Raw genomic sequence first — 27,909 nt, forward strand, 5'->3', positions numbered from 1 at the left:
AGGCTGCAGCTTCTCCCCGACAGACGGAGGGAGCTGCCGAGAGCCGGCGCCGAGCGGAGCCGAGCGGAAGCCCACCCGCAGCCGACACGCGAGCCGCTGCCGCGGCGGGAGGTGCTGAGAGCGCGGCGGCCGCGGGGCCTGGAGCCCGGGATTCGTGGGCGGCGAGGGCGCGAGGGGCCGCGCGCCATGCTCCGGGCCCCGACGGCGCGGACGCCCCCTCGCGCGCCCGCGTCCGGCGGGACCCCAGATCCCGGTCTGGGCATTGCCCCCCGACGGCTGCGCTAGGGAGCGCGGGGCCCGGCGGGGGGCGGCCGAGCTGGGCGCCCTCCCCCGGCGCGGAGTCCCCGCATCCCGGAGGGATGGGGCGGGCAGCCGCGGGCGCCTAAGATGCCGGCCATGCGGGGCCTCCTGGCGCCGCAGAACACCTTCCTGGACACCATCGCTACGCGCTTCGACGGCACGCGTGAGTCCGACCCTCGCCCACTTGCACCCGAGCCGCCGGACCCTTGCCAGGGCTCCCGCCTTCCCCGAATCCCCAGTAGCCCAGCTTGGCGCCGGCCTGTTCTCACCCTCTCCTCCCTACCCGCCCCTCTTGAGGCTGGGGCCATCGTCTCCTGCTAGGCGCTGTTTCCCCGAAGGTTCGGGGTCAACACTGCTTCAGGCGAGGCAACAGGGCCAGAAGTCCCTGAGTGTGGGTCCTGGGATGCTATCTCTTAGCCGGGTCTCGAACCCGAACCTAGTCAGTCTGACCCATCCCACCCCTGCGTCTGGCGCTGTCGCAGCAACTACCCTCGGACTGGTGGGGTAAGGCGAGGCGGGTGAACAGTGCTCAGGGACAGCTGAGAGGGCTCAAAAAACAGATTTAGAAAAGAGATTTGCAAACGGAGATAGAGTAGGAGGCACTCGGGAGAGCACGGTGTGTCCAAGCCCCGTGTCTCATAGCCTGAACCCCCTAGACTTGGGGAGGCCATCTAGCCCCAAGAAGATGGTTTGGGGACTCCCATCAGGACTGGGGAAGTTTGGAGAAGGCGCCCGGAGCTCTGGATCCCCGGTTCTGAGGGCTCTGAGCACAAGGGAAGTGATGAAAGCCCCTCCCTCCTCCTCTCCCTCACATCCCCCGTGGGGCTTCCCAGCTCTCTGCCTAGGTCCTCCTTGGTCTCAGGTTCCTGATAGGGGGTGGGAGCCCAGCACTGCGCTCTCCCCCCTCCGGGCTCCTCCATCTGCCTTGCCAGTGTGCTTGGCTCCTGCAGCCTGCTGATTCAGTGCCCCCCACTCCCCAATACATTCCTGGCTCCTGGCTCCCGTGCTCAGTCACCATTCTTACACCCCCATTCTTGATCACATTCACTCATTCCCGAGCCAGGTCAGGCAGCTAGGGCTAAAACACAGACAGCAGGATGTATGGTGGTCTGGGGTTGCCTCCCAGTCTAGGTGTGTCCCAGTGGGAGAAGCCAGACAGCCAACCTGGGTACCTGGCTAGTGGGTGAGCCTGGCAGAAGTAGAGGTGGGGCTGAGGCTGGCCCAGAGCTGGCAGTGCAGTCCTCATTAGGGATTCCCCAATCCCAGCTCTTACCCCACATTGCTCAGGACACCCTCCAGAGGGCACAGTGCCCGCACAGCGCTTCATTCACCGACCTCAGTTCACACGTGCTGATCCTTGAATGTACTCACACCTGCTGCAGGGCACTGACAAACAGGTGACACACACTGATCGCCATTCATAAACAGCCCTGCCCTAACACACACAGGATTCCTGGGGTTTGGAAAACCCACTCTTTGGTTGCAGGCATTTGGGAAAGGAGGGGTGGTAGGCCTCCTGCCCCTTCACCCCACGCCTCCTCTGAGAGGTGCTCTCTTGCAGACAGTAACTTCGTGCTGGGCAACGCCCAGGTGGCGGGGCTCTTCCCCGTGGTCTACTGCTCTGATGGCTTCTGTGACCTCACGGGCTTCTCCCGAGCTGAGGTCATGCAGCGGGGCTGTGCCTGCTCCTTCCTTTATGGGCCAGACACCAGTGAGCTCGTCCGCCAACAGATCCGCAAGGCCCTGGACGAGCACAAGGAGTTCAAGGCTGAGCTGATCCTGTACCGGAAGAGCGGTGAGGGGCCACCTGGCCAGCCTGCCTCACCTTTGCAGTCTCACCCAGCCTGGCACCAGCCCCATCCACTGTCCCTCCTCCTTTCTGTTGTCATCTTCTCCATCTCCCCATCTCATCCCATCTTCCCATCCGCCCATCCAACCCCTCTTGCTCCATCCCACCTCTTGCCCCTGGCTCCCCATCTCTACCTGCCTCACCCTAGCCTCAGCCTGCATTCAGTTCCAACCTTGGGTTTCCCGCATCCAACAGAAAAACATCGGCATTTCGGCAGGGCAGATCTACCACACGACAGGTCTGACTGCCATGTTTGCTCTCCCTTGCCTCCTTCCCCCAATTTCATCAAGCCCTGCCCTCAGTGAAACTGGACTGCCAGCCCTTCCCCCAGGAAACCGCTAGATCCTGCCTGTGTCTTGCCCGGGATGTCAGTGGAGCCAGGGCCCCTGTCACCTCAGGCAGTGCCGAGAATGGGAGGTGGGCTGAGTTTGTTTTTGTGCCCAGGGCTCCCGTTCTGGTGTCTCCTGGATGTGATACCCATAAAGAATGAGAAAGGGGAGGTGGCTCTCTTCCTAGTCTCTCATAAGGACATCAGCGAAACCAAGAACCGAGGGGGCCCCGACAGATGGAAGGAGACAGGTAGGTGCATGTAGGTGCTGTGGTTTGGGGTGTTGGGTGCCGCAGGCCTGGGCGGGGCCTTGGCACCCAGTCTGAGTATGGGGGTCCCCCATGCCCCCTGCATTCATTTCACTCCCACTCAGGCTGCCTGAGAGGCCTGTGCTCCTCTCATCTCCACATTCCTCGGTATGGGAATATTTTTTCCAAATAGACAGATTGAGATAAAGTTGGAGTTTTTAAGTCAACTTTATTAAGAAACTGAAAGCAAACAAACCCCACTGTACCTGTGAAGCAGGTACTTTCTGACCAGTTAATAATGTTGAGCACAGACCCACAAGGTTCCTCTTTCCTACAGCAAACCTGACTGGGGGTGGAGCTCTGGGCAAAGCCTGCTTTTAAGTTCTTCGAGTCTTTCCCCTCTTGTGTTCTCCAAGGCTGGGGCGGGCCTTTGGGCAGGTTACAAAGCTGTCAAGGCCTCTTTGCCATTTGGGGATGCTGGGAGTACTCTCCATTCCCACTCGCGTACTCCCAGTGCTGGGTCTGCCTCTCCATGATGTCAGCCTTCATTGTCACCCTCTGGTCCCTGCACTAGCTCCTGGGCTCCTGCTGTTAAGTTCCCACACCTCTGCTGACGGCCTCCTGCTAGTTCTCCACCCTGGCCCTGTGAGGTACCTCCTCGCTTCCTGTCCCAGGCCTTTCCCCGTAGAGATCCTCTGGTCCAAACCTCCTCTTCCTGGAAGCAGACCCCAGAGGTAGTGTCTGTAAGCATTCCTAGGACTGCCCATTGCTGGGCTGGGCAAGTGAACCCAGGAAGTGAGGAATACCTGAGCCCCCAACTCTAAACAGTCTAAGTGGTCAATGAGCCAGACCAGTCCATGGGCCAGCAACTGTGTCCTACACCTAACCCGGAGCTAGGGTGTGTGGGCACACACCCATCATCTTCATGGGCCCCTCTTCTTTTGCAGGTGGTGGCCGGCGCCGATATGGCCGGGCACGATCCAAAGGCTTCAATGCTAACCGGCGGCGGAGCCGGGCTGTGCTCTACCACCTGTCCGGGCACCTGCAGAAGCAGCCCAAGGGCAAACACAAGCTCAATAAGGTGGGCTCAGCCCTGGGATGTGTGAGAGAGGGGATGGGCAGATGCAGGAGATGGGGAAGGGGAACCTGATCTACCACAGAGAGAATGTCCTAGGGGCCACCCAGGCCTTGCCAGCACTTTGGGGGTTGGGACTGAAGGAGGGAAGATCACATGCCTGATCCATCAGAAGAAAGTCCTGGCCTGGGAGGCAGATGGGCCTTGGTTCAATCCTGGCTCCTCCCCTAAGCAGCTGTGTGGCCGCAGCTAAGTCACTTAACTTTCCTGATCTTCAGTTTTCTGATCTATAAAATGGAGACGCTAATGCCATCTCAAAGCAGATGTTGCTTCAATAATGCAGGGATAGAAAGGAGGTGGATGTAGGTCCCAGACTCTATCCAAACTCAGCCTGTGCCAATATTCTTTCCTCTCTGCCTGGACCTGCCCTGCCTCACTCAGGGAGTGTTTGGGGAGAAACCAAACTTGCCTGAGTACAAAGTAGCCGCCATCCGGAAGTCGCCTTTCATCCTGTTGCACTGTGGGGCACTGAGAGCCACCTGGGATGGCTTCATCCTGCTCGCCACGCTCTATGTGGCTGTCACCGTGCCCTACAGCGTGTGTGTAAGCACAGCACGGGAGCCCAGTGCCGCCCGCGGCCCGCCCAGCGTCTGTGACCTGGCCGTGGAGGTCCTCTTCATCCTTGGTGCGTGCACTCTGCCCCTTCCACCCCACCCTTTGCTGGTGCCCTGGGGCTTTGCTGAGGATAGTCCACATGGCTTCCAGGGCCCTACAGTGCCCCGCTCGCCGTCTCTCATTTGTAACCTGTGAGCTTTGAAATCAGACCTAGGTTCCAAACATCTGCCACTTAGAAGTTATATGACCCTGAGCTGGTCAAAGCCTCTCTGAGCCTCCATAAAATAGATTCCCCCTTTGTAAAATAGGCAAAATGATGTCTACCTGTTATAATTACTGTGAGAACTAAGTCAGATGATGTATGGAAAGGGCCGGGGACAGTGTCAACTACTGAGAAAGTGAGCCAGGTGTCCAGGCAAGAGTGGCTGCCCCCCAACCCCGGTGCTGACTCCCACCCGGATTCCCCACAGACATTGTGCTGAATTTCCGTACCACATTCGTGTCCAAGTCGGGCCAGGTGGTGTTTGCCCCAAAGTCCATTTGCCTCCACTACGTCACCACCTGGTTCCTGCTGGATGTCATCGCGGCGCTGCCCTTTGACCTGCTACATGCCTTCAAGGTCAACGTGGTCAGTGTGACCGGGCTGGCTGGGTGGGTGGGTGGGCTTGGCCGGGGGACAGGCAGGGCCAGCCCGCTAACCTCCCTCCCTCCCTCCCTCCCCGCATCTCAGTACTTCGGGGCCCACCTGCTGAAGACGGTGCGCCTGCTACGCCTCCTGCGCCTGCTTCCTCGGCTGGACCGGTACTCGCAGTACAGCGCCGTGGTGCTGACACTGCTCATGGCCGTGTTCGCCCTGCTCGCGCACTGGGTCGCCTGCGTCTGGTTTTACATTGGCCAGCGGGAGATCGAGAGCAGCGAATCCGAGCTGCCTGAGATTGGTACTGGAGGCTCCTTCTGCATGTGGTGGGGAGGGAGTTGTGTCAGAGGAGTGTGAGTGCCAGTGTGGGTGCAGATGTGTGGTGTCAGGGACCTGTGCAAGTCTGCACATGTGCAAATCAGAGAAGAGGGTGTGCAGGTGTGAGTGTGACAGCCACCACCACGTGACAGTCCTGTTCTCCAGCAGCTGGGCCTTGTGGAGAAAGCCCAAGGAGTCCCAGTCGCCCATCCAGGCCTTCTGTAGCCAAATGTTGGTCACATTCCTTAAACCCCTGCCCCGTTGGGAAGGCCAAGCAGGGAGCCACTGTCCTCCAGGGTTTCTCTGACACCCGGCACTCCCCATCCCTCCCCCCGCATCCTCTCTGTAGCTTGTCCCCACCACCTTGGCTTCCAAGGCCCCTGCCTTTCTCTTGTTACCTCCAGTCCACATTTCTCCTGTCATCTCTAGTCCACATTTCTCCCCGCTGCATCTCTGCTCTCCCCTGGCCTAAAAAGCAGCCTTTCTGCGTCCCCAGCATCTTCACTCTCCTTCATGTCACCTCTTCTCCTTCCACAGCTCCTCCCTCTGCTCACCACCCACTCACATCTTAACTCCTGCTGGGAGGGCTTCCACCCCCACCTCTGCACCCAAAATGTCACCTGGAAGGTCACAGTGACCTTCTGGGACCAAACCCTCATCCTCCTTGAAGTCCCTATATCACCTGACCCTGCCAACCATAATTCCTCTCAGCTGTGGGTGATGCAGCCCTCAGCTGGCCTCCTCCCAGCTCCTCCAAGTTCCAGGGTCTGCAGACCTTTCCTCACAGCTCTCCCCCTTCACCTTGCTTTCCCTCGGCCATTCCACTGACACCACTGAATGAGCATCTCAACTTCCACCCTTTCTCTAGCCAAACCATTCCATTCCAGCTGTTTTTAACTCTCGTTGCACCTCAGGTCCAAAATCAAACCTGGCCTCTTCCTCCCCAGCCCTCCAGCCCTCTGTCAGCTTCCAGGTAACTGACATTTAGCCGGGTTTCCAGGTGCAGGAGGCTTTTTTTTTTTTTTTTTGAGACGGAGTCTTACTGTCTTCTAGGCTGGAGTACAGTGGTGTGATCTCTGCTCACTGCAAGCTCTGCCTCCCGGGTTCACGCCATTCTCCTGCCTCAACCTTCCAAGTAGCTGGGACTACAGGCACCCACCAGCACACCGGCTGATTTTTTGTATTTTTAGTAGAAACAGGGTTTCACCGTGTTAGCCAGGATGGTCTCGATCTCCTGACCTTGTGATCCACCCGCCTCAGCCTCCCAAAGTGCTGGGATTATAGGCGTGAGCCACCACGCCCGGCAGGTGGGCCTCTTATGACTGTCCGCTCCTTGGCGGAGTCACCAGGTGTCCGGGTCAGCCTTAGAAACCCGGTCTGATCAGTTCCCTGGGAACTACAAGCCTCCTGTGAATCCTCTCTCCCTCTGCAAGCTCACGGGAGGCCCGTGTGTGTCACAGAGAACCCATTTGAAATTTCGCCCGAGTGCTCTCGCTGCGGAGCAGGTGGAAACCAGGACACTCCGGGCAGTGACAGCTCCTTGGTGCCTGCTATTCCCAGAGGAAGCCTGTGGTGGCAGCTGCTCTGGGGTCAGACGGCCACATGGCAAACACAGTCAGAGGGCCACGAGATGGACAAGGGTGAAACAAAGCCTGTCTCCACCACCCCCAAAGTGGGCTGAGACACCAAATCCCCAGGTCCACTCCTGCCCCCTGAAATGGGACCCAGACACCCTTGGTCTTGTGTCCATGAGGCTCCTCTCTTCCAACCACCTCACAGGGGTTCCTGATCTGACATTAAGGACACCTCTAGCTTCCAAGAGTCTCTGAGCTCCACAGGATGGGAAAGGGTGGGTCGACCCTTGCAGATACACATTATATTCTTTCACCCTTGAACCCTGAGTTCCACAGTGGTTTCGTTCCATTTGAGCCGGTACTAGTCTACATTTAGAGACTTTACAAGTTCTTCACATCATCATCTCCTCTTTCTCCAGGGAATCTGCCCCCTAACCAGGTTGGCACCAAACCCAGACCTCTCCAAGTCCAGCCCTGGCAGGAGAGTTCCTTGTAGGGGGAGGTGAGGCTGAGGTGGGAGGGGTGGGCGGCTGGCCCAGTTCAGTCTGGTGGGTGGCTCCTTCTCCATGCTTCCTTGCCTGGGTTTCCTTTTCCACTGCCCATGATGTGGACAGAGTTCCTTCCCCAGGTTCCCACTAGCCCAGTGGAGGTGGGCTGGATTTTCACAAGACTGTGCTGAGTATTGAGGGAGAGAACTCAGGGCACTCCTTGGTGTGCGAGCCCCCAGCCTCTGGGACAGCTCCCGCTGGCCTGACCCCGCCCACCTGGAGGCACAATTCTGGCCCCAGCTTCAGGGGCTGCTGATGCCCCATAGCCAAGACTGAGAGATCAGAGGCCTTCCTGCCACCCTCCCCTGTGTCCTGCTGCTTCTCCCCACCTTCCCTATCCTGGGCATCTGGCTTTGGGTGGCTTCACCCTTAGAGGCCAACTAAACAGTGACTGTGAAGAGTTTTACGTACTCCAATTTTTTTTTTTTTTGGAGACAGTCTCACTCTCACCCAGGCTGGAGTGCAACGGCGCAATCCCAGCTCACTGCAACCTCCGCCTCCTGTGTTCAAGCAATTCTTCTGCCTCAGTCTCCCGAGTAGCTGGGATTACAGGCATGTGCCACCACGCCTGGCTAATTTTTATATTTTTAGTAGAGATGGGGTTTCACTATGTTGGTCAGGCTGGTCTGGAACTCCTGACCTTGTGATCTGCCCACCTCGGCCTCCCAAAGTGCTGGGATTACATGCATGAGCCACCGCGCCCAACCATGTACTCCGTTGCATTCTTATAGCACATCTCAGATAACAGGAAGGTGAGCCCCCACCTTGGTGCAGGTCTTAGTACATCCTCCTAAATTCCTTAGCCTGGAATGTAATGCCCTCAGTGTTAACCCCACATTCTAGCCAAACTGAGCTATTTGCTTGTACTTGTCTTAAAATATCAGTCTCCAGGTTTGGCTCGTGCCTGTCCCTCCACCAGGAATGACCCCCTCAGGTTCTTTGTATCAAAACCCTAACTACCCTTTGAAACCAAGCACAAATGTCCCTTCTTTCAGGAGCCTTCTAGCCCTAGCCATGGCACTTGGTTGGAGCCCCCCTCCCTTCCTGCCGTGTGGCACCTCTGAGATGTAGTTCTGGCCCTATGTCACCTGCCCTTCTGAACTGGAGCCCTCAGGGAGCTCCTATGGAGCCCCCAGCTCCTGGCACAGTGTGCGAGGTTGTTGAATGAATGAGTAGGTGGATGACAAGTGTGTGGGGGCCACAGGATCCATATGCCTAAAGTGTTGGGGAGAGTCTGGAGTAGGGGGTCTGTGCTGAGGTGGGAGGAGCAGGGCACAAGTGGAGAGGTGGGGTCCAACTGCATCCTGCGACCCTAAGCCACAGCCACACATACCCTCTGCCTCACCATTCTAGATCAGCCAGTCTGCCCTCTCTCCCTTGCACCCCATGGCCCCCAGCTCTGCCAGGACCTCTGTGGACCTTGGGGTCCCCCACCCAACACCCTAGAGCTCCTGCAACCCTCCAGCTAGGCTCAAGAGTGACTCCCAGCACACAGGCTTGGGAGAGACCTCAGTGCACGACCCTACTCCATGCCAAGGCCACGTGGAGAACTTCGGGCTGAGGGGCAATCCAGCCTCTGCTCCGTGGCCCAGTCTAGCCTGTGACTACGTGTGTGTGTGTTTGTGTGTGTATGTGCGCGCACCTGTGTGAATGTATTCACCTGTGTGCTCTTGTCCACGAAAGTGTGTCTGCACCCCCTGCCTGAGTGACAGCGTGTAGGCACCAGTGTACCTTTGTCCCTCTCCCAAGTGTGCACAGGCCTTTTCAGTGTGAGTGGCTGTGGTGAGGCGCCTGTAAGGGGCATACATGTGTCCTTGTCTTCTTGACTGTGTGGGGCACACACATAGCCTTAACAGTGTGTGTGCATGTCCACGCAGGCGTGCTTGGGACCTGTGTGTGAGGCTGAGTGGTTTGTGTGGCTGTGGGGAGGGATGAGACTGAATGGGGAGGGGAGGGAGGGCCTTCTGGAGCTGATGGGCTCAGAGAAATGCAGGAAGAGGAGTCCCGGTGGACAGGCGGAGGTGAGGGCGGAGGTGGCCTCACCATCCATCTTTTGGGGTTGAGGCTGTGGTTGAATGCAGTGAGCACCCCAGTCCTTTTGCCCACGCCAGCCAGGCCCTCCGACTGGGCCCGTTACCTGGGATGGTGCCAGCCATGGGGGAAGGGGTGTGATTTCCCTTGTGTCATCCTCAGTGCCAATAGGAGCTGGCTGGGGAAATGGCAGACTCTTCTGAGGGTTGAGGGGTTGGAGAGGGGTGTGCTAGGCTGGCAGTGAAGGGGCAAAGCGGCGGGAAGCCATGGGGCTGGGTCTGTGTCTGCGTGTCCCCACCCCCAGGGCCCGGCATCCTCGCCCACAGTCTTCCTGCCTGCTCAGGCCTTCCTGTTCCCCCTCAGGCTGGCTGCAGGAGCTGGCCCGCCGACTGGAGACTCCCTACTACCTGGTGGGCCGGAGGCCAACTGGAGGGAACAGCTCCGGCCAGAGTGACAACTGCAGCAGCAGCAGCGAGGCCAACGGGACGGGGCTGGAGCTGCTGGGCGGCCCGTCGCTGCGCAGCGCCTACATCACCTCCCTCTACTTCGCACTCAGCAGCCTCACCAGCGTGGGCTTCGGCAACGTGTCCGCCAACACGGACACCGAGAAGATCTTCTCCATCTGTACCATGCTCATCGGCGGTGAGCCCGGCCGCGCGCGTCTTCCCGGGGCCACTCCCAGACTTCTGCCCGCAGGCGGCGCCGTCCCACTCCCCGGAGGGCCTGAGGCCGGGGGCTCTTCCGCTTTAGGTGGCCGCGGAACCCGAGGCCGGGGGTGGGGGAGACTCCGCCCGCACAGCGGCCCTCGGGCCTTGCCTAGGAGCGTGCGGGGCCGGGGACAGATGAGCCCAGCGTGGTGTCAGGCCGGGCCAGGTCCCCTAGGTGACCCCCTCTCGTCACCCTCCCCCAGCCCTGATGCACGCGGTGGTGTTTGGGAACGTGACGGCTATCATCCAGCGCATGTACGCTCGCCGCTTTCTGTACCACAGCCGCACGCGCGACCTGCGCGACTACATCCGCATCCACCGTATCCCCAAGCCCCTCAAGCAGCGCATGCTGGAGTACTTCCAGGCCACCTGGGCAGTGAACAATGGCATCGACACCACCGAGGTGCGGCCTCCAGGGCTGGGCCTGCCAGCCTTTGCTGCCTCAGGGGGTTTGCAATGGCCTAGAATTATCAGGAGTGGGGGAGGATGAATGCAGAATTCTGGCCCCTGTGCCTCCCTTCTGTCTTGGGGGGACAGAGGCATGGGACAGAGGGCAGCTAAGAAGGCTTGGAGGGCCCTCTGAACCCCAGTTAGGTCTGGGGGCTTGGTGCTCACTGAGGTGGGAAGCTGGGCTGCTATGGGCGCTAAAGTGATTGAGAGGGAGGTGGAGGAAGCCCCCTCGCTGCCACCCTGTGTGGAGCTTGGAGTTGTGAGAGAGGCCTCACGTCCCTCCCATGCCTCCCCTGTTCCTGAGGCCTGCCAGGGTGGAGAGGGGCTGGCTGGAGGCCACCTCCTCTTCTGCCACTCCCAACCCCCCCACCCCCGCACCTGCTCGCCCGCAGCTGCTGCAGAGCCTCCCTGACGAGCTGCGCGCAGACATCGCCATGCACCTGCACAAGGAGGTCCTGCAGCTGCCACTGTTTGAGGCAGCCAGCCGCGGCTGCCTGCGGGCACTGTCTCTGGCCCTGCGGCCCGCCTTCTGCACACCGGGCGAGTACCTCATCCACCAAGGCGATGCCCTGCAGGCCCTCTACTTTGTCTGCTCTGGCTCCATGGAGGTGCTCAAGGGTGGCACCGTGCTCGCCATCCTAGGTTTGTGAGGGTGGGAGAGAGGGCATGCGGGCACATATGTGTGAGACCATGGCCCCGATCTGTGGAAAAGCTGGAGAGGGGACCTCCACAAGGCCACTGAGAGAGAAACAGCCAGGGTGGACTCAGGAGTAGTTATGGAGTCCTGGTCAAAGCTCAGAGAAGCCCCAGTGACTGCAAGGTGGCAGCGTAAGTAGGTGGACACGATCTCGCAGGTGTTCCTGGGGCCGAGCAAGTGGAGGGCCAGCCTTTGAAAGGAGCCAGTCTATGGGGGACAGAGGGGAGCTGCCCTTCCTTCAGGAGGAAAATCAGAAGCTGGGGATGGAAGTGCTGGGGAGAGTGTCAGGCAGGGCTAAAAAAAGGGAGGAACAAAAGCTGTCCTTGTGGTCCCCCGGGAATGGTGAGATGTGACTTTCCTGGGGCAGATCACAGAGCAGGCCCAGAGCCCAGATGGGTGACAGCGCTCAGTCTCCAAACAGCCAGGGAGACTTGTTCTGATGAAATGGTATCTACAGTGTATATACTTCCCTTCTTGGCAAAAGAAGGAAGTGAAAAAGGAAATCAGTTCCCTAGACGCAGACGAAGAAATTGCAGGTGTGGAATGGACACAATAGTAGTGCTGATCACAGGGGGCTCACAGCGTGACTAGCCCTGTCCCAGCTCCTTAGATGCTTTGTCTCACTCTAACCTCACAAAACCCATTATTCCTATTTTGCATAGCAGGAGGCCAAGGTCAGAGAGGTTAATGAACAGCTAGGAATTGGCCAGCCGGGGCTGGAGCCCCATCCACCTGGTGCCAAGTCTCATGCTTCTTCCACGGGGCTCCCAGGTGCTCTGGGGGGAATTGGGACTGGCAGGAAGGAAGCCATCATTAGGAGGGTTGGACCTGCACCCTAGGATTTGGGAGAGCACATTCCAGCTCTCAGGGAAACATGGGGTTGTGTCTGTGAAAAGCCACTAAAGGACCGGGCGCGGTGGCTCAAGCCTATAATTTCAGCACTTTGGCAGGCCGAGGCAGGCAGATCACTTGAGGTCAGGAGTTCAAGACCAGCCTGGCCAACGTGGTGAAATCCTGTATCTACTAAAAATACAAAAATTAGCCGGGTGTGGTGGCGGACACCTGTAACCCAAGCTACTTGGGAGGCTGAGGCAGAAGAATTGCTTAAACCCAGGAGGTGGAGATTGCAGTGAGCCAAGATTGCACCACTGCACTCCAGCCTGGGCGATAAGCGAGACTCTGTCTCAAAAAAAAAAAGAAAGAAAAGCTACTAAAGAGGAGCAGAGCTCTATATCTGCAAGAGACTATCACCGTGACCCTAGAGGGCAAGGAACATGTGACCGCTGTGGGTAGTCAAGGACTTGTACATGTGGGGAGGTGGTGACCTGACCACTGCTAACGACATCGAATCCTCAGGCAGCCAAGGCACGTGTAGATTCACTGTAGGGACTGCTGAAGCCCTGGGGGTGAGGTTTCTCATTCATCTGGCAATCCACAATCAAGATGAGAAGAAGGAAAGGGCCAGGAAGGTGGGGCAGTGTCACCAGACGCAGCTACTGTGTGTCCATCCTTGCTCCCTTGAAGAGGATGACCTTCCAGCCAGAAACAAGAGGAAAAAAATGCCATCGGGGTCTTAGACCCCGAGAGTGGGGACAGGCTGTTCACGCCCTTTGTTTTACATCTTTCATAAGTCCAGCTTTTGGGCCTACATGCGGTTTATGCCAGCATGAGAAAATGGAGTTATGCCAGTCAAGTGTAGCTGGCAATCCTTGGAGAGATTCCGAAGGGCACAAGGACAGATTTTCACCACTGTAGACTGGTGAATCCAAAGCAGGATCGACGAGTGGATTACGAAACAGATGGTTTTCAGCCTGGAGCTGAGGGAGTTGTGTGGCTGGGAGCTGGCACAGGTCCTCTCAGAGCATGCCTTCGCTGATGCCAGGCACCACGTCTCAGAATAGCCATGTTCAGTGTGCAGTATTCAGTGCCACAAGAATGGCCACAGCCTGTGCCCTGGGCCTTTGCCTCTACAATGTCCCTAGCACCAGGACTTATGCCACCGTTGATCCATCCTGTCACCTTCTGTATGTTTTGGGTGAACTACTTCCCTGTTGACTTGGAGGCTCTAGATGCCCTGGTGAATGCCTGGTTCCCCGACCCCAATCATAGTCGGGTTCTCTGCTTTGCCTTCATACCCTCTCCTCATCTACCTTTTTACTCGATGGTCCAAGTGCATCCTGTCTGCTCCAGGCAGCTCTGGGTTCTGGCGCTTGCCTCTGTTGATGAACTGCTGGAAGCTAAGCATATGCAAAGTCCATTGTGAGGAAGGAAATAGTTTGATGAGCTGCACCTGGCGGGCAGTCTCTGGTCCTGAGACTCTGCCCTTGGTCCTGTCCTGTTTCTCATTTTCTCTCACCTCTTGGATGAAGACAAGAAGCACGTGCTTATCCTATTTCAGATGACGCAAATGAAAAGAGCACATTCCCCAGAGGATCACATTAAGATCCAAACAGCCCTCAAAACAACCCAGAAGGATGGCCTGATTTTCTTGAAACCAAGAAAATCAAGTGTTAAACTCTACTTAAGTTGGGGTGCATTCTATACTTAAGTTGGAGCAAAAGTCCAGGAACATGTAGAGGAGACGTGAGCTCAGTGTGTGCTGCTGGCAGTGTGAGGTAGTCCATAGCAGGGCCATCCTTTTTGAAACACTTTCTAACAGTCTGAACTGCCTGGCGGTGGTTGAGCTGCCTTGAGGGTAGTGAGTGCTCTGCCCAAGCCCGCACTGCGTGCCTATCCCTGTTGGAAATGAATTTTTTTTTTGAGACCAGGTCTCACTGTTGCCCAGGCTGGAGTGCAGTGGTGTGATCTTGGCTCACTGCAGCCTCGACCTCCTGGGCTCAAGTGATCCGTCCACCTCAGTCTCCAGAATAGCTGAGATTGCAGGTGCACACCACCACACCGAGCTTAATTTTTGATGTTGTTGTTGAGACGGGGTTTTGCCATGTTGTCCAGGCTGGTCTCAAACTCCTGAGCTCAAGCAATCCTCCTGCCATGGCCTCCCAAAGTGCTGGGAGTCATTGCGCCTGGCAGGAACGATTTATAGGGGTTTCCATCTGGGAGGGAAAGGAAGAAAATGATTTCTTTTTGGTCGTCTTTGTGTGAGGCACTTTATCTACATTAACTCTAATTTAGCCTCAACATGTCCCTGGACAGACACACCCTATTTCACTGATTCTAAAACACACATCTCACCCACCCTACCCAATCTAACATCTCTGAGATTACACCGCAGGCTCTAATTGATGCCATTTAATAATTACTGTCAGCCAGGTGGCAGTCTTAACCTGGCTGTGGGAAAACCTCCATTGACCCCTTCTGGTGAGATCAAGAATATTCCCTAGACTCGGTTAAATGCAGCATCTCTTGTAGAGCAGAGGCAGCTAGGGCTCAGGAAGGTGAGCCTGGCTGCCTGGCATTTTCCCTATGCCACACAGGGCTCTAATTTGCTGGCTCCAAACACTGATTCCTGGACAAGCTGCACCAGAATCACCTGTGGGACTTAAAAACAATCAGACTGTGGGGTCTCCCGTAGATACTGTGATGCTGTAGGTAGAGATGGGGCCTGGGTGTTTGTTCTTTTGCGGGGGATTCTAATCAACAGAGCCAGCTGTGAACCACTAGAACTGATGTTCAGTCTCTCTCAGGGCTAAAATTCAGATTTTCCGGCACAGTGGTTTTGATCCTGAATGTGTTTGAGGGCCTGGGTCACAGAGCTCTTTACCCCAAGCCCATGTGGGAGCCAGTGAGACAGGCCGCAGGTGTCAGGCCATGTCCCAGGCCTCTTTGCTCCTCTCTCTGCTGGCTTCAAGGCTTCAGCTGCAGAGGCCTAGCCCAGCCCTGAAGGGAATCTCAGCAACGTGCAGCCCCCCTTCTCTCTTTGTGGCTGAAGCTTTCAGGGCTTGCTGACCTCTGCTTCCTCTCCCCAGGGAAGGGCGACTTGATCGGCTGTGAGCTGCCCCGGCGGGAGCAGGTGGTAAAGGCCAACGCCGATGTGAAGGGGCTGACATACTGCGTCCTGCAGTGTCTGCAGCTGGCTGGGCTGCACGACAGCCTTGCGCTGTACCCCGAGTTTGCCCCGCGCTTCAGCCGTGGCCTCCGAGGGGAGCTCAGCTACAACCTGGGTGCTGGGGGAGGCTCTGCAGAGGTGAGTGTGCTGAGTACGTGCTTGGAGGGGATGGGGGTGCCGGGGAGCCTGGTGAGGTGGGCAGAGGCTGGGGATGGTGGAGAGCTGTTTGTGAAGTGTGGCCTGGTATGAAAGCTCCCACTCGGGCAGGGGTCTACACCCTCTCTGCCCTTCCACACCCATGCGCCCAGCCCAGCATGCGTAGCCACCCCTGCCAGCTCTCCTTGGCCTGTCTGAGGCAGCCTCACCCTGTCCAGAGGAATCTTAGTGAAGGAAGATGAATGCACCAGTGCCGGCACAGGGAGGGGTGGCTCCTGGGGGTCAGGGGCTGAGCAGGGCAGAGACAGGCACCAGCCCTTCAGGTTGCTTCTGAAGAGAGCCTGATGGCCTCCTGTGTGTTTTCATGGTGAAACAGCACTGTTCTGAGGGGCTTTTGAATTTTCCTGTATTGTCACTAATTCCAAACCAATTTTTAGCGCTGCATTCTCTTGGATAGTTTAATTAGGCTGAGGGACCTGGTAGAGGAGTGGTGTTGTCCATATTTGGCTAGAATTTTGAGAGGTATTTAACACCTTCAGGGCTTCGGTGGCTTTAGATAGATTTTAGATTAAGATAGTATCATCTGGCCAGGCGCGGTGGCTCACGCCTGTAATCCCAGCACTTTGGGAGGCCGAGGCAGGTGGATCACGAGGTCAGGAGATCAAGACCATCCTCGCTAACACGGTGAAACCCCATCTCTACTAAAAATACAAAAAAAAAAAAAAAAAAATGAACTGGGTGTGGTGGTGGGTGCCTGTAGTCCCAGCTACAGGCTGAGGCAGGACGATGGCATGAACCCGGGAGGCGGAGCTTGCAGTGAGCCGAGATCGTGCCACTGCACTCCAGCCTGGGCGACACAGCGAGACTCTGTCTCAAAAAAAAAAAAAAAAAAAAGATAGTATCATCTGTAGGACCTTCAGTTAGAATAGATGTTGGCTGTTCTAACAGACGGCTTATCCCTTCCGGGGGAGATGAAGCCTTGGTAGGGGAGGTGAGTGGGACACAATAGTGACCATCTATGCCGATTCCCTGTCCCTCATATCCCTAGGTGGACACCAGCTCCCTGAGCGGCGACAATACCCTTATGTCCACGCTGGAGGAGAAGGAAACAGATGGGGAGCAGGGCCCCACAGTCTCCCCAGCCCCGGCTGATGAGCCCTCCAGCCCCCTGCTGTCCCCTGGCTGCACCTCCTCATCCTCAGCTGCCAAACTGCTATCCCCACGTCGAACAGCACCCCGGCCTCGTCTAGGTGGCAGAGGGAGGCCAGGCAGGGCAGGGGCTTTGAAGGCTGAGGCTGGCCCCTCTGCTCCCCCACGGGCCCTAGAGGGGCTACGGCTGCCCCCCATGCCATGGAATGTGCCCCCAGATTTGAGCCCCAGGTGAGCAGACCCTAGGCCCCCGTGGCAGAGATGGTGGTGATGAGGCTGAGGCCCTGGGCAGGCGCACCCCGCCCTAGGTGCCCATCTAACCATCTTAACTCCCGCTAGTCTATGTGGGCCAAGCCTGCCTCCTCCAGGAAGCCTTCTGTGCTCCTCCTTTCTCCTGCTGCCCCACTCCACTGTGTGGTGTGTGGCACACACTGCTCTGAACTCTTGTATCTCATGCTGCTCAAGCTTGGTCCCCCAGCTAAACCGCAAGCTCCTAGGGGAAGGGACCCCATGTTAGCTTTTTCCTGGGATCCTGGTCAGTTCCACGCTCCTGCAGCCTGTGTGTGTGGACGCTGGGGCACCCCATCCCATATGACCCCACAGTGGCTGCCTGTCCATTGATTTGTTGTCCTGGTGCCTGGGTTTACAGGGTAGTAGATGGCATTGAAGACGGCTGTGGCTCGGACCAGCCCAAGTTCTCTTTCCGCGTGGGCCAGTCTGGCCCGGAATGTAGCAGCAGCCCCTCCCCTGGACCAGGTACCAGGGCCCCGGGATGGTCTAGGTTGGTGGGGCAGCCCCTTTGCCTTGTGAACCTCAAGCACTGTTGACCTCTGAGCCTTCAATGTTAGAGAAACTGGCAGACTGCCTGGAGGCCGTCTCACCCCACTACCCCTTGGTGCCGTGCGGGCAGGGGAGTTTGGTGGTAAAGACCAGCACTTTAATTTCGACACAGCCAGGAACTGGGTTTATATCCTTGCTCTGTCAGCTTTCTAGCAGTGTGAATTTGGCTTCTCTGGCCCCAGCTTCCTGTCTGTAAAAAAATGGGTTGATGTTTATGTTACATAATGTAACTGAAAGCCTTAGCACAATCTCTGGCTAACTGAGGGGATAGAGGGCTGGGGATCCAGGGGTGAAAATGGCTCCAGGCCAGGGAAGTGGACAAGCTAATGAGCTCCTAGGAATGTCCATTTGCCTGGAGAACAGAGCAAGGGACAGGCACAAAGAACAACTTTTCGAAGGGAAGGAGAGCGCTAGGCAGTGTGGCTGAGGGCTGCTGGGCGGTGTTTTCCCTGCCCCTGGAAGTTTGGGTAGAATTCAGCAGCTCGGGCAAGGCCAGAAGAGATGATCCTAGGAGTCAGGTCCTACCAGGTCAGTGTGGTCTAACTGGGGCAAGGCCTGGACCCCTACACTGCCTGTCTCCTCTTACCAGCCCCAGCTGATAACCCTATTTTACTACCCACAGAGAGCGGCCTGCTCACTGTCCCCCATGGGCCCAGTGAGGCAAGGAACACAGACACACTGGACAAGCTTCGGCAGGCGGTGGGTGAGGGGGAAGGTGGAGATGAGGGGGGCGCCAGGGGAGGGCACTCCATGGCTGACTCCATTCTGACCTCGCCTCCTCCCTCCCCCGAAGGTGACAGAGCTGTCAGAGCAGGTGCTGCAGATGCGGGAAGGACTGCAGTCACTTCGCCAGGCTGTGCAGCTTGTCCTGGCTCCCCACAGGGAGGGCCCGTGCCCTCGGGCATCGGGAGAGGGGCCATGCCCAGCCAGCACCTCCGGGCTTCTGCAGCCACTCTGTGTTGACACTGGGGCATCCTCCTACTGCCTGCAGCCCCCAGCTGGCTCTGTCTTGAGTGGGACTTGGCCCCACCCTCGTCCGGGGCCTCCTCCCCTCATGGCACCCTGGCCCTGGGGTCCCCCAGCGTCTCAGAGCTCCCCCTGGCCTCGAGCCACAGCTTTCTGGACCTCCACCTCAGACTCAGAGCCCCCTGCCTCAGGAGACCTCTGCTCTGAGCCCAGCACCCCTGCCTCCCCTCCTCCTTCTGAGGAAGGGGCCAGGACTGGGCCCCCAGAGCCTGTGAGCCAGGCTGAGGCTACCAGCACTGGAGAGCCCCCGCCAGGGTCAGGGGGCCTGGCCTTGCCCTGGGACCCCCACAGCCTGGAGATGGTGCTTATTGGCTGCCACGGCTCTGGCACAGTCCAGTGGACCCAGGAAGAAGGCACAGGGGTCTGAGTACCAGCCCTAGAACTCAGTGTTGCCAGGTGTGCTGCCATCTGCTGTTCAGCCCAACCTCAGAGTGAAGGCAGGGTGGCAGCCTCCCCACGGACTCCATGCGGCCCGCTGACTCAGGGCAGGGAGCCTGGAAGCAAAGGAGGACCTGGCTCCTGACTCTCAGAGAGGTTAGGCTGGATCCCTGGGGCAGGCCCCTCCTCAGCCTGCTCCTCTGACCTCCCGGTCTCCCTCTGCAGGCTGGGGGCAGAGGCCTGAGGACAAGGAAGGGCTTTGCCATCCCCTGCATGTGCCCCTGCCTCTACCGGTCCCCAGATTTTTATATTAAAAAAAAATAATAAAAGAAACTACTTTGGAACCTGGTGCTTTTTATTTACAAAAGAAAAACAATAAAGGAAGAGTCTGAGGCTAATCAGCTGGAGACACAGGAGTGAAGGTGGCAATGGGGGGGTAGGGTTGTTTTTAGAGAGAGAAAGATGGGGAGGGGCTCTGGACCTAGGGAAGCCCCAGGTTCTCAGCCTCTGCTGGCTTCACAAAGGCCAGCCCTATCCTCCCTCAAAGGCTCAAATCAATGGCCCGCAGCTGAGCCTCCCACTGCCCACTCTGGGAAGGTTTTTCCAGGAGCCTGAGTTCCCAGCTCAAGGGGGCTAGAGTGGCAGGGGAAACAAGCCGGAGAGGGCCCACGAGTCCTGCCACCACTCCTCACTGTGGTGTGATCTTGGCAGCCTCAGCCCGGATGAGGGCAATGAGGTCCTGGTTGATAAGGAAGACGAATCGCAGGCTGGCGATCTGGGTGGGAGACAAAGGTGGCTTAAGACAGAGGTGGGACCAGGGCCAAGCTGGTGTACTGGCTCACCATGCCTAGGTCTCATCCTGGCCTTCCTGCCTCCTCCCCAGCTCACCTCCACCACAGAGTTGTTGCTGAGGCGCCATTTGGAGCCACACAGCACCGGCCGTCCATCAATGTAGATGGGCCGTCGACCCTCATTGGCAATGAAGAAATCACCGTTGTTCTTCAGCTTGATGACACCTGTGGAAGCAGAACGGAAGAAGGGATGATGGGATGGGGAGGGATTGATGGGATGGGGAAAGGCCAGAGACAGCCAGGAGCCTCCACGGACCAGCTCTGCTTCCTGCAGACACCAAGGAATCCCTGCCTCAGGTGGTCCACGAGGGTCCCCACGGACACCAAGCCCCAGGGCTAGAAAGGACAGCGAGGGGCTGGGAGGGATGACCTCACACTGCTTCCTGCTGGGGCAGGGGGTGGGGGATACCTTGTTTCCGGGATATCTTCCAGGCCGGACCCTCCAGAGACAGGTCCACATCAATCTGGTTATCCTTGGTTGCTCTGCCCAGGGTGATCTGGGGAAATGGGGCAGGTGAGGGCTGGGACCTGAAGAATTGGGGGAGTAGGTCTATGCAGGCCAGAGAAAGATGGGAAACCAAGGACTACACAGAGAAAGGCACTGACAGAGGAAGCAGCCTAGGAAGGGGGGGATGGGCCTGCCTCACCTCACGCGAGCGCATCAGGTACCGCACCATGCGGCCCCGCAGCACTGCCAGTGTCTGGTTGTCGAAGTCCGGAGAGCTCATGCCTAGGGGAAGAGGGAGTTTGGAAGGGCCTACCCCTGAGGGTCAGAATGCAAGGCAGGGAACCAGGGCAAGGTTTATAAGGGAAGGAAGTCGGGGCCTGGGAAACGAGGGTCTCCCCAGCCAGGCAGCAACAGGGGGACAGGCTGGGGTGAAGGATGCTGAAGAGTGAGCCTTCTGGTGCCCAGGCCTCCTCACCTGTGATACTGTCCACTAGCACCTGCCACTTATGCAGTTCCTGTTCCAGCTGCCGAATCTCTCGCTTCTGGCGCCGGTCAGCCACCATCAGCTCTGGGGTGAGGTGGGGTGGTAAGGAGGGATGCTCTGAGGCCACCAGCACCTTGTACTGGTCCTCTTGATTCTGGCAGGAGCTTCCATCCCCTCACCGCCCCATGAGGCCATACTTACCATGTTCCAGGACCTCATCTCGCATGTCCCTGAGGGGCAAGAAGAGAAGGAAGATTTAGGTCCACTTTCAGCTCGCCTGTTACTTGGCTCATTAGGGCATCCCTGAGCCCCTTTAGCCAAGTGGCCTGCAAGGCGGTACATCAGGCCTTGGCCCAGCCTCCTTCTCTGGGGTTGGGCTGGGGATAAGGGTAAAGCAGAGGAGCCTAAGAAGGCCCTAGTGGGAGAGGAGGGGGCTCAGCCAGGGGGGCCAAGCACCAACGGGAGCCCAAGGGCTAAGGCTGGGCAGCCTGAGGCGCTCTACCTGACAGGAGTGACTCGGCTCTCTCCACCCCTTCCTGTGTCTCCAGCCACTCACTTGAGCTTACTGTCATCAATCAGGTCCTCTGCATCAGAGAAGTTCAGCACTTGGTCCCCTTTGGGCAGCGGCTGCACTGAACAAAGGACAGAGGAAGCGTGAGCACCAAGGGTCCTGCTGAACCCCACGATGCTGAGCGGACCACTAAGCCAAGTGGACCAGCTGCAGACTGCGCCGGGTAGAGAGCCCAGCACCAGCAAGGGTGCCCATACCAGATTAGGCTGGGCTCTAATTTGGCACAAAGCAGCTTTAGGCTTAGCTGAGGGTAGAGGTGGTTCTAGAAAGGGAAGGAAATTAAAATTGACCTTTTGTATGGGCTTCTCGGTGTGCAAAGGACTTTGATTACACAGCCTTGAACTAAGCAGGGGAGGTGCTACCATCAGCTCTATTTTACAGATGAGGACACAGACACAGGAGGCGAGTTAAACTATGTGACCCTAGTTTGGGATGGAGGCAGGATTTAGATCCTGCTCTCTCGATTCGAAATCTCAACCTCTCCTTCCATCACATCATATCCTCTCCAGCATTTCCTGCCACGCCGTGAGGGGCTGGGAGGCACCTGCCAGCCAAGTTCCACTGAGAAAGTATGTGCTGGTGGGCGCCGCCCCACCTTAAGCCAATGTCTCTTGATCTGGGGTCATGACCTGCTAATGGGTCATGAAATCAGTTTCATTTTTTCAAAAAATGAAATGGAATAGGAAAATGGGCATCAGAGCCCATCAGATATGCTCAGGATAAATACTGTTTCATGAAAGTCTTTGTTTTTTTTTCTGGCCAGAATGTGAAAGGAAGTCGGGAACAGTGGTGTGTGCCCACAGACATAGCTACTCGGAGCCTGAGGCAAGAGGATCTCTTGAGCTGACAGCAACACGGAAAGACCCTGTCTCTTAAAAAAAAAATTAAAGGGATTAAGGTCCCCCAAATCTGAAAACCTCTGCTTTTAGGCCAGCTGTTCCCAAGACTGTAGGGTGTGCTCTGTAGCAGCTAGTGGCCATGCAATTGTCAACTGAGGAAGTGAGGGGGAGTGTGGAGGGGCCACAGATGCTCCTCTTCCTCCCACTGAGGTGAGACCATATGGGGGGAACCGGGGCAGTCACTCCATCAAGTCCCTCCCCACCAGAGCTGCCTGAAGTTCCATGAATCTCATCTTCTGCTGACTTGACAGCTAAGCAATGTGTGCTGCCTGTTCCTAGGGTCTCCTACCTCTCAACGGCAAAGGAGAAATCAAATCCCTTTTGAAGAAATACAAAAACTCTTGAAGGAATAAATAAAACTTTTGTGATAAGGCTTTTAGTTAACAAACAAATTTACACAAACTAACTTTCTTTTCTTTTTTCTTTTTTTGAGATGGAGTCTTGCTCTGTCATCCAAGCTGGAGTGCAGTAGCGCGATCTTGGCTCACTGCAACCTCCGCCTCCTGGGTTCAGCAATTCTCCTGCCTCAGCTTCCTGAGTAGCTGGGATTACAGGCATGTGCCACAAGGCCTGGCTACTTTTTGTATTTTTAGTAGAGACGGGGTTGTACCATGTTGGTCAGGCTGGTCTTGAACTCCTGACCTCGTGATCCGCCCACCTTGGCCTCCCAAAGTGCTGGGATTACAGGCGTGAGCCACCACGCCCAGCATTACTTTCAAAATATGACAAAGGAACTAGCTTTAGCAGTAAAAATAAAAGTTATCCAGTCAGTATCTGTTCTCTCTGTGGGAATTCTGTGATATCTGAGTCTGAGGAAGAGGCAGAATTTTGGAAGCTGCAGGAATAAAGAGGGCTGCCCCTGGGCCACTAAAATCAGAGGTCCTGAGGAATGGAAGATGGGGCCTCCCTCTGATGAGATTTCCTAAAATGCTCCTGCAGGAATACTTTTTCCTAAGCAGAAGCTGCGGGACCCTGGTAGTAAGGTGATGGGTACCAATGAAGCTTCATGTTTGAACTGTGTGAAAAACTATGCAGAGGGCAATGGGCAATACTTTTAGAAAGTGAGAATGTGCTTGTACTATGGAAATCAGAACCCGAATTACAGATCTCATTGTGGAGTTCCTCCAGTTTAATCACACTGTTTTCTTACCCCATCACTGGGAGAGTGAGTGCTGTGCTGTTGAGGCAAGAGGAAGTAGGGAGCAGTGTGGCCCTTGGGGAAAGGGAGAGACAGATGGACTGGGTGTGAAGTCCCAGTGGGGATTTATGAATGGCCTGAGGGCAGCTTGACAGCACTAACGGCCTAGTGGGAAGAGAAGAGGAAGAAGGAAGACAGAAGGAAGAACGGAGAGAGGCAAAGAGCAGAAAAGCTCAGAAAAAGTGGTTATTACCTCTAGGGTGGAAAACAAAGTGAAGGGTGGGCAGGAAAGTGGACTTTCTTATTTTGCTCGTGTTTGAATGTTATCCATAACAATTAATGTGTTATTTATGTGAGAATAAAATATGCTATGAAAAAACAAAAGACAAGAAATGGTAGATAACTCCGCCATTCGGACCTTTTGCCAAAGATTCCAGGCAATGTTGGCTACTCTTACCATGATGCTGAAGACCATTCCAGCCACTTTCTCTCTCTGGAAAGTAGTTTTTGTTGCAATGTGAGGTGAACAAGACACTGGGGATCACTGAGGAATCTGTTACAGGGCACTTGAAGGCAGCTGTGTCGAGTACTTCAGACACACACACACATGCACGTGCACACACCCCCATTCTGCCAGCTCCTGGGGCGTTACCTGTCTGGTCCTCCAGCAGGTAATACTGCTTCATGAGCTGCCAGTGGGCCTGCAGGGCCTTCGCGGTACGGGCCAGGTAGAAGGCATCGGGGTGTCTGTGCAGCAGGTCCTGGAAGGTCTCCAAGGTGGGCTGGCTGGTCTGGAGGGCAAGAAACATTCTCTAGGCATCTGGGCTTTTTCACACATGCCTCTGCCTTACCATCTCTACCTCCCACCTCAGCACCCCCCAGGAGCTGGAAGAAGCAAGCTAGTCACCCGGGTAGTCAGGCTTGGCTCTTCCTGAGGCCCCTGACACAAAGGCCCCTGCCAATGTGCACACATCCAGACAGTGGGTGGACAGCTCTCCACATCAGTGGTTTTCTAGGTGGTCCAGCTCTCCCTGAGCCCTGATCCTCCACCTTCCCAGCCCTCAGACTTACCGATCCCACTTTGCTCAGCAGCTGCTCCTCAGCCTTGCTAAACAGGGCCTTGCTCTGGATGGCTGCAATAGCCTCTGGGTGCAGCTGCCTCATGGCCTGACAGGCCAACCTGGACACAGAAAGAGACACAGGGGAGGGCTGAAGGAAAGGTGTCAAGCAATCTGGGGTTCCTACTATTTCCCCCAAACCTACAGGCTTTTGAGATCCAGAACCTGGAGGCCAGGCCCTCATTAGGAAGCGCCTAAGGCTTAGCAGATAACCTGTGGCTCCACAGGTTTGTCAAGTGAACGAACAGCCAACTCAGAAAAAACGGAGGCCCCTATGTCCCCTTCAGACCCAGTCCTTCCTGAGGCAGAGCCTTGGACCAGCTGCTGCTCCCTCCAAGTCCTTCCTCCTTACTTGGCCGAAGCTGCCACCCCCTAGCCACTGCTTACCACTTCCCCTTTCCAGGCTGAGCCCAGCCCATTTCCTGGTATATCAGAACTGCAGCTACAACTTAAGTGGTGCCAGGGTCTGTGGAGAGGATGGATGTTAAGCATCCAACCAAGCTCGAAGTCATTAAGTGACAGAGGAGGAGGAAGTGTGTGTTGCATGTGTACATGAATTTATTTGGAAGCCTGTGGCTACTGGAGCTAGAAGGGGGCTTGGTGTTCTTCTATTCGACTCCCCCTTGTTAGGAGGATGAAACTGTAGGAGGTCAATGTGGAAAGGCTGGAGGTGACCCGCCCAAAGCCACAACACACACAGTGCACTCCGGGCGCTCATTTTAGTCTTCTCTCTCATGCTATTCCCTCTGCCTTCAGACTCCCTTGCCTGGAGGCAGGAAGAAACTTCTCTTTGAAGCTTCTCAGGCCTCAGTATCACCCCCAAGGAGCCTCCAGGAGTCCTGCCTCCCAGACCCCTCCTGGGGCCCTGGTACAATTCCCTCTGCTCCAGGACCCAAATTCTGGTGTACCAGTACCTCCCCACTGCTGGAACCAGCTCCCACTCACTTGGAGATGACAGGATCGTAGAGCAGGGCGTACCAGCGCTCCTGGACCTCCCGAAGGGTGAAGCGGCAGCTGAACTTCACGCCCAGGTGGACGGAGGTCAGGTCGTTGGTCTGCAAGGCCCCAGAAAGATTTGCTCCAGCCTTGGAGCTGGAAAGAACCCTTCTTTGCCACCCACAGGGCCCTGTTGGGCTAATTTTGAGGTGCGAACTGGAGGCTGGGGGAAAGGGGCACACTGAGCCTATGGTGGGGGCACTACCTGCAACACAGCATTTATGAGCAGGAGGTCATCTGCAGGCTTCCAGCGGCCTAGATCCTTGGTCACCTGAAGTGGCTGTTTACTCTTCTTCACACGCTTGGTGAGTCCAGGGGCTGGGGCTGGGCTGGGTGGCACAGGAGTGCTGGGGGCTTTGGATACCTGGGCAGAGGACAGGAACAAACTGAGCTCAAAGCCAGCATCCAGTCAGCTGGCGCTTCATGACTAGAGTTTCACATACTCTGTGGCAGCGGCAGCCCCAGCCACAGCCCCAGCACCAACTCCAGCCCACAACAGGAAGCACAGGAAAGGAGCTCAGCTTTCTAATACCCACCCCATCCCACCAAGTTACTTCTATATAGTCCTTGACCATACGGGGTCTTCTCTTTGCTGGTGGTACCCCTGACCCCAGAGTGAAAGTTGGGTGGGGAGGATACCAGGAAATCACTCTTGCTGGTGCAGTGTCTAGGGCCAGAGCAATGCCACCTGGGGGTTATTTTTACACTCTGCAATGCTGGGAACAGGCTGTCTGCTCCCAGAATAGATGCATGCTCCATGCCTCCCACACGGAATGTGATACAGGATGCAATGGCAGGGTTGGGGGTGGGGGCTGCAGCAAGAAATGGGGAGTAGGGAGAGGTAGGTTCCCAGGAGGGAGGCATCTGAGATGAGGGCTGGGGCAGCTTGGTCCTCTCACCAGCCCGCTCTGCAGGGCTCTTGGCAGCTGGCAAAGGTTCTGGGGAAACATGAAATCTGGCACTACCTGCCATCCCCTAAGTCTCCCAATTCCTCACCTTCTTCTTCTCACTGGAGGAGGGTTCACTCCCTGAACAGCGCCCTGGTTCCACCCCACTGGCCCCCTTCGCCCGGGTAGAAGACTTTGCCAGGCTGCTCTCCACCAGCTCATCATCGAACTTCTTCCTCTTGATGAACCTGTAAAGGGTCCTGCCCAGTGAACACTCCTTACCCCACCCTGGTACCCATTCACACACCCCCAGCCCCCAAAAGAGAGCAGGTGCCCAATATGGTGCTAACTGCTCCAGCCCGCTTTCACTTTACACCACAGCCTGGTTCAGTGGCCATGGAACTGCTACACTCCAGCCCTCTGAGATGACAGGGGATCACACCACAAAGACTTCACGTCAGAGACCTAAGATCTCCCTCCCCTGCCCTCAGTCCCACAGGGAAGGATTTAGCAGGCACAGGAAAAGCACAAGGCTCTGCCAATACTAAGGCCCCAGAGGGGCTCAGGCAGCCATTCCCAAAAGAGGGGGAGGCATGTGGCACTTACCGCCACAGACCTTCTACCCTTTCCCAGTTCCTGGCCCTCCGAACCCTTACTACCTGGAGGAGCTTCTCCGTTTAGGGATGGTGCCCAAGGCCTGAGAGGAGGCTCGCTTCTGCCCTGCCAGTGACTCCTCATCCTCTGAGCGGCTGGCAGTGCCTGATGCCATCAGGGATGAATCTAGCAGCCCCTGAGAATCTAGCAAGAGAGAAATGGTAGATTCGGGCCTCCTAAGATCCTAGAGCCTCTGCAAATGGGACCCCTCCCCAGCCCCCTTCCTCTGCCAGCCCTCTCGGCCCCTCCCCTGCCTCCTTGACACTTGAGGTTTTAAGGTAGAGTTCCTTGGCCATCCAGATCCCATCTGGGCTCAGACCTGGCCCAGACCTTCCACGCTGGGCAGTTCCCCCGGTGCCACGTGTCATGTCGTGCAGCACATGGTGCTCAGGTCAGACTGGTGATGCCGACACGCTGGGCTCTGGGCATAACTGCTCCCTCTGCCATCAAAATGCAGCCATGCTAAAGAGCAGCAGCTCAACAGCAAGTCAGTCAATTGTGGCTCTGGCGACAGATACATGGGTGGTGCTGGCCCAGGGGGAGGTGGCAAGGCCTAGCCAGGACCGAAAGACACACGTGCCAGGCACAGAGTGGAATCAGCAGATGCTTGGTGCCCGAGCATTTGGGGAGCTGTCCCAGCCTCATACTACCTTTGTCCATCCTCTTACAGTCCCAAAGCCACTGGTTCCAAACCACAGGGCTAGGAGGAACGGTCCCACAGGCTCATCCAAGGATTCTGACCAGGTGAGCTTAAAGGCTGAGAGGAGATTCTGCAAAGGAGAAATGGGGCTCCCTGAGGCTCAGATTTCCAACTGGCCAGCCTCACTTCCTTATACTGGCTCAGGTGCCCCAGGGTCCCATAAGCTAGGGAAGACACAAGGAGAGGAAAGAGGCATAAGGCCTCACTCTGCCAATAATAGCCTTAGACATC

At 56.7% G+C, this 27,909-nt stretch overlaps 2 protein-coding genes across 5 annotated transcripts in view; one reads left to right on the forward strand and one right to left on the reverse strand.

Moving 5' to 3' along the window:
• Nucleotides 1-19,306, forward strand: KCNH3 (potassium voltage-gated channel subfamily H member 3). The gene is made up of 15 exons (XM_024256988.2): nt 1-463; nt 1,862-2,095; nt 2,594-2,728; nt 3,673-3,806; nt 4,242-4,485; nt 4,886-5,043; nt 5,146-5,353; nt 9,887-10,165; nt 10,434-10,633; nt 11,073-11,322; nt 15,304-15,521; nt 16,588-16,919; nt 17,338-17,444; nt 18,151-18,227; nt 18,322-19,306. Exons 1-15 carry the CDS (start codon nt 388-390, stop codon nt 18,919-18,921), a joined length of 3,252 nt encoding a protein of 1,083 aa, XP_024112756.1. The 5' UTR covers nt 1-387; the 3' UTR covers nt 18,922-19,306.
• The window catches only part of MCRS1 (microspherule protein 1), a 9,800-nt gene continuing 1,157 nt past the window's right edge, over nt 19,267-27,909 (reverse strand). Inside the window, exons 2-15 of one of the 4 annotated variants that reach the window (XM_024256991.3) lie at nt 27,629-27,748; nt 26,984-27,122; nt 26,434-26,572; nt 25,643-25,801; nt 25,387-25,496; nt 24,395-24,503; nt 23,976-24,114; nt 21,272-21,347; nt 20,917-20,945; nt 20,707-20,799; nt 20,431-20,513; nt 20,193-20,280; nt 19,821-19,948; nt 19,267-19,707 (exon numbers count right to left, since the gene is read on the reverse strand). In XM_024256991.3, the coding sequence (XP_024112759.1) occupies nt 19,621-19,707; nt 19,821-19,948; nt 20,193-20,280; nt 20,431-20,513; nt 20,707-20,799; nt 20,917-20,945; nt 21,272-21,347; nt 23,976-24,114; nt 24,395-24,503; nt 25,387-25,496; nt 25,643-25,801; nt 26,434-26,572; nt 26,984-27,122; nt 27,629-27,638 (1,389 nt within the window). In that variant the 5' untranslated portion in view covers nt 27,639-27,748 and the 3' untranslated portion in view covers nt 19,267-19,620. Of the gene's footprint in view, nt 19,949-20,192; nt 20,281-20,430; nt 20,514-20,706; nt 20,800-20,916; nt 20,946-21,271; nt 21,348-23,975; nt 24,115-24,394; nt 24,504-25,386; nt 25,497-25,642; nt 25,802-26,433; nt 26,573-26,983; nt 27,123-27,628; nt 27,749-27,909 lie in introns of all 4 variants that reach the window. The other 3 variants (XM_024256992.3, XM_063711740.1, XM_063711741.1) reach the window with 3 other exon arrangements.

Source organism: Pongo abelii, chromosome 10 (genome assembly GCF_028885655.2).
Source record: "Pongo abelii isolate AG06213 chromosome 10, NHGRI_mPonAbe1-v2.0_pri, whole genome shotgun sequence".
In the NCBI taxonomy this organism is placed as follows: domain Eukaryota; kingdom Metazoa; phylum Chordata; class Mammalia; order Primates; family Hominidae; genus Pongo; species Pongo abelii.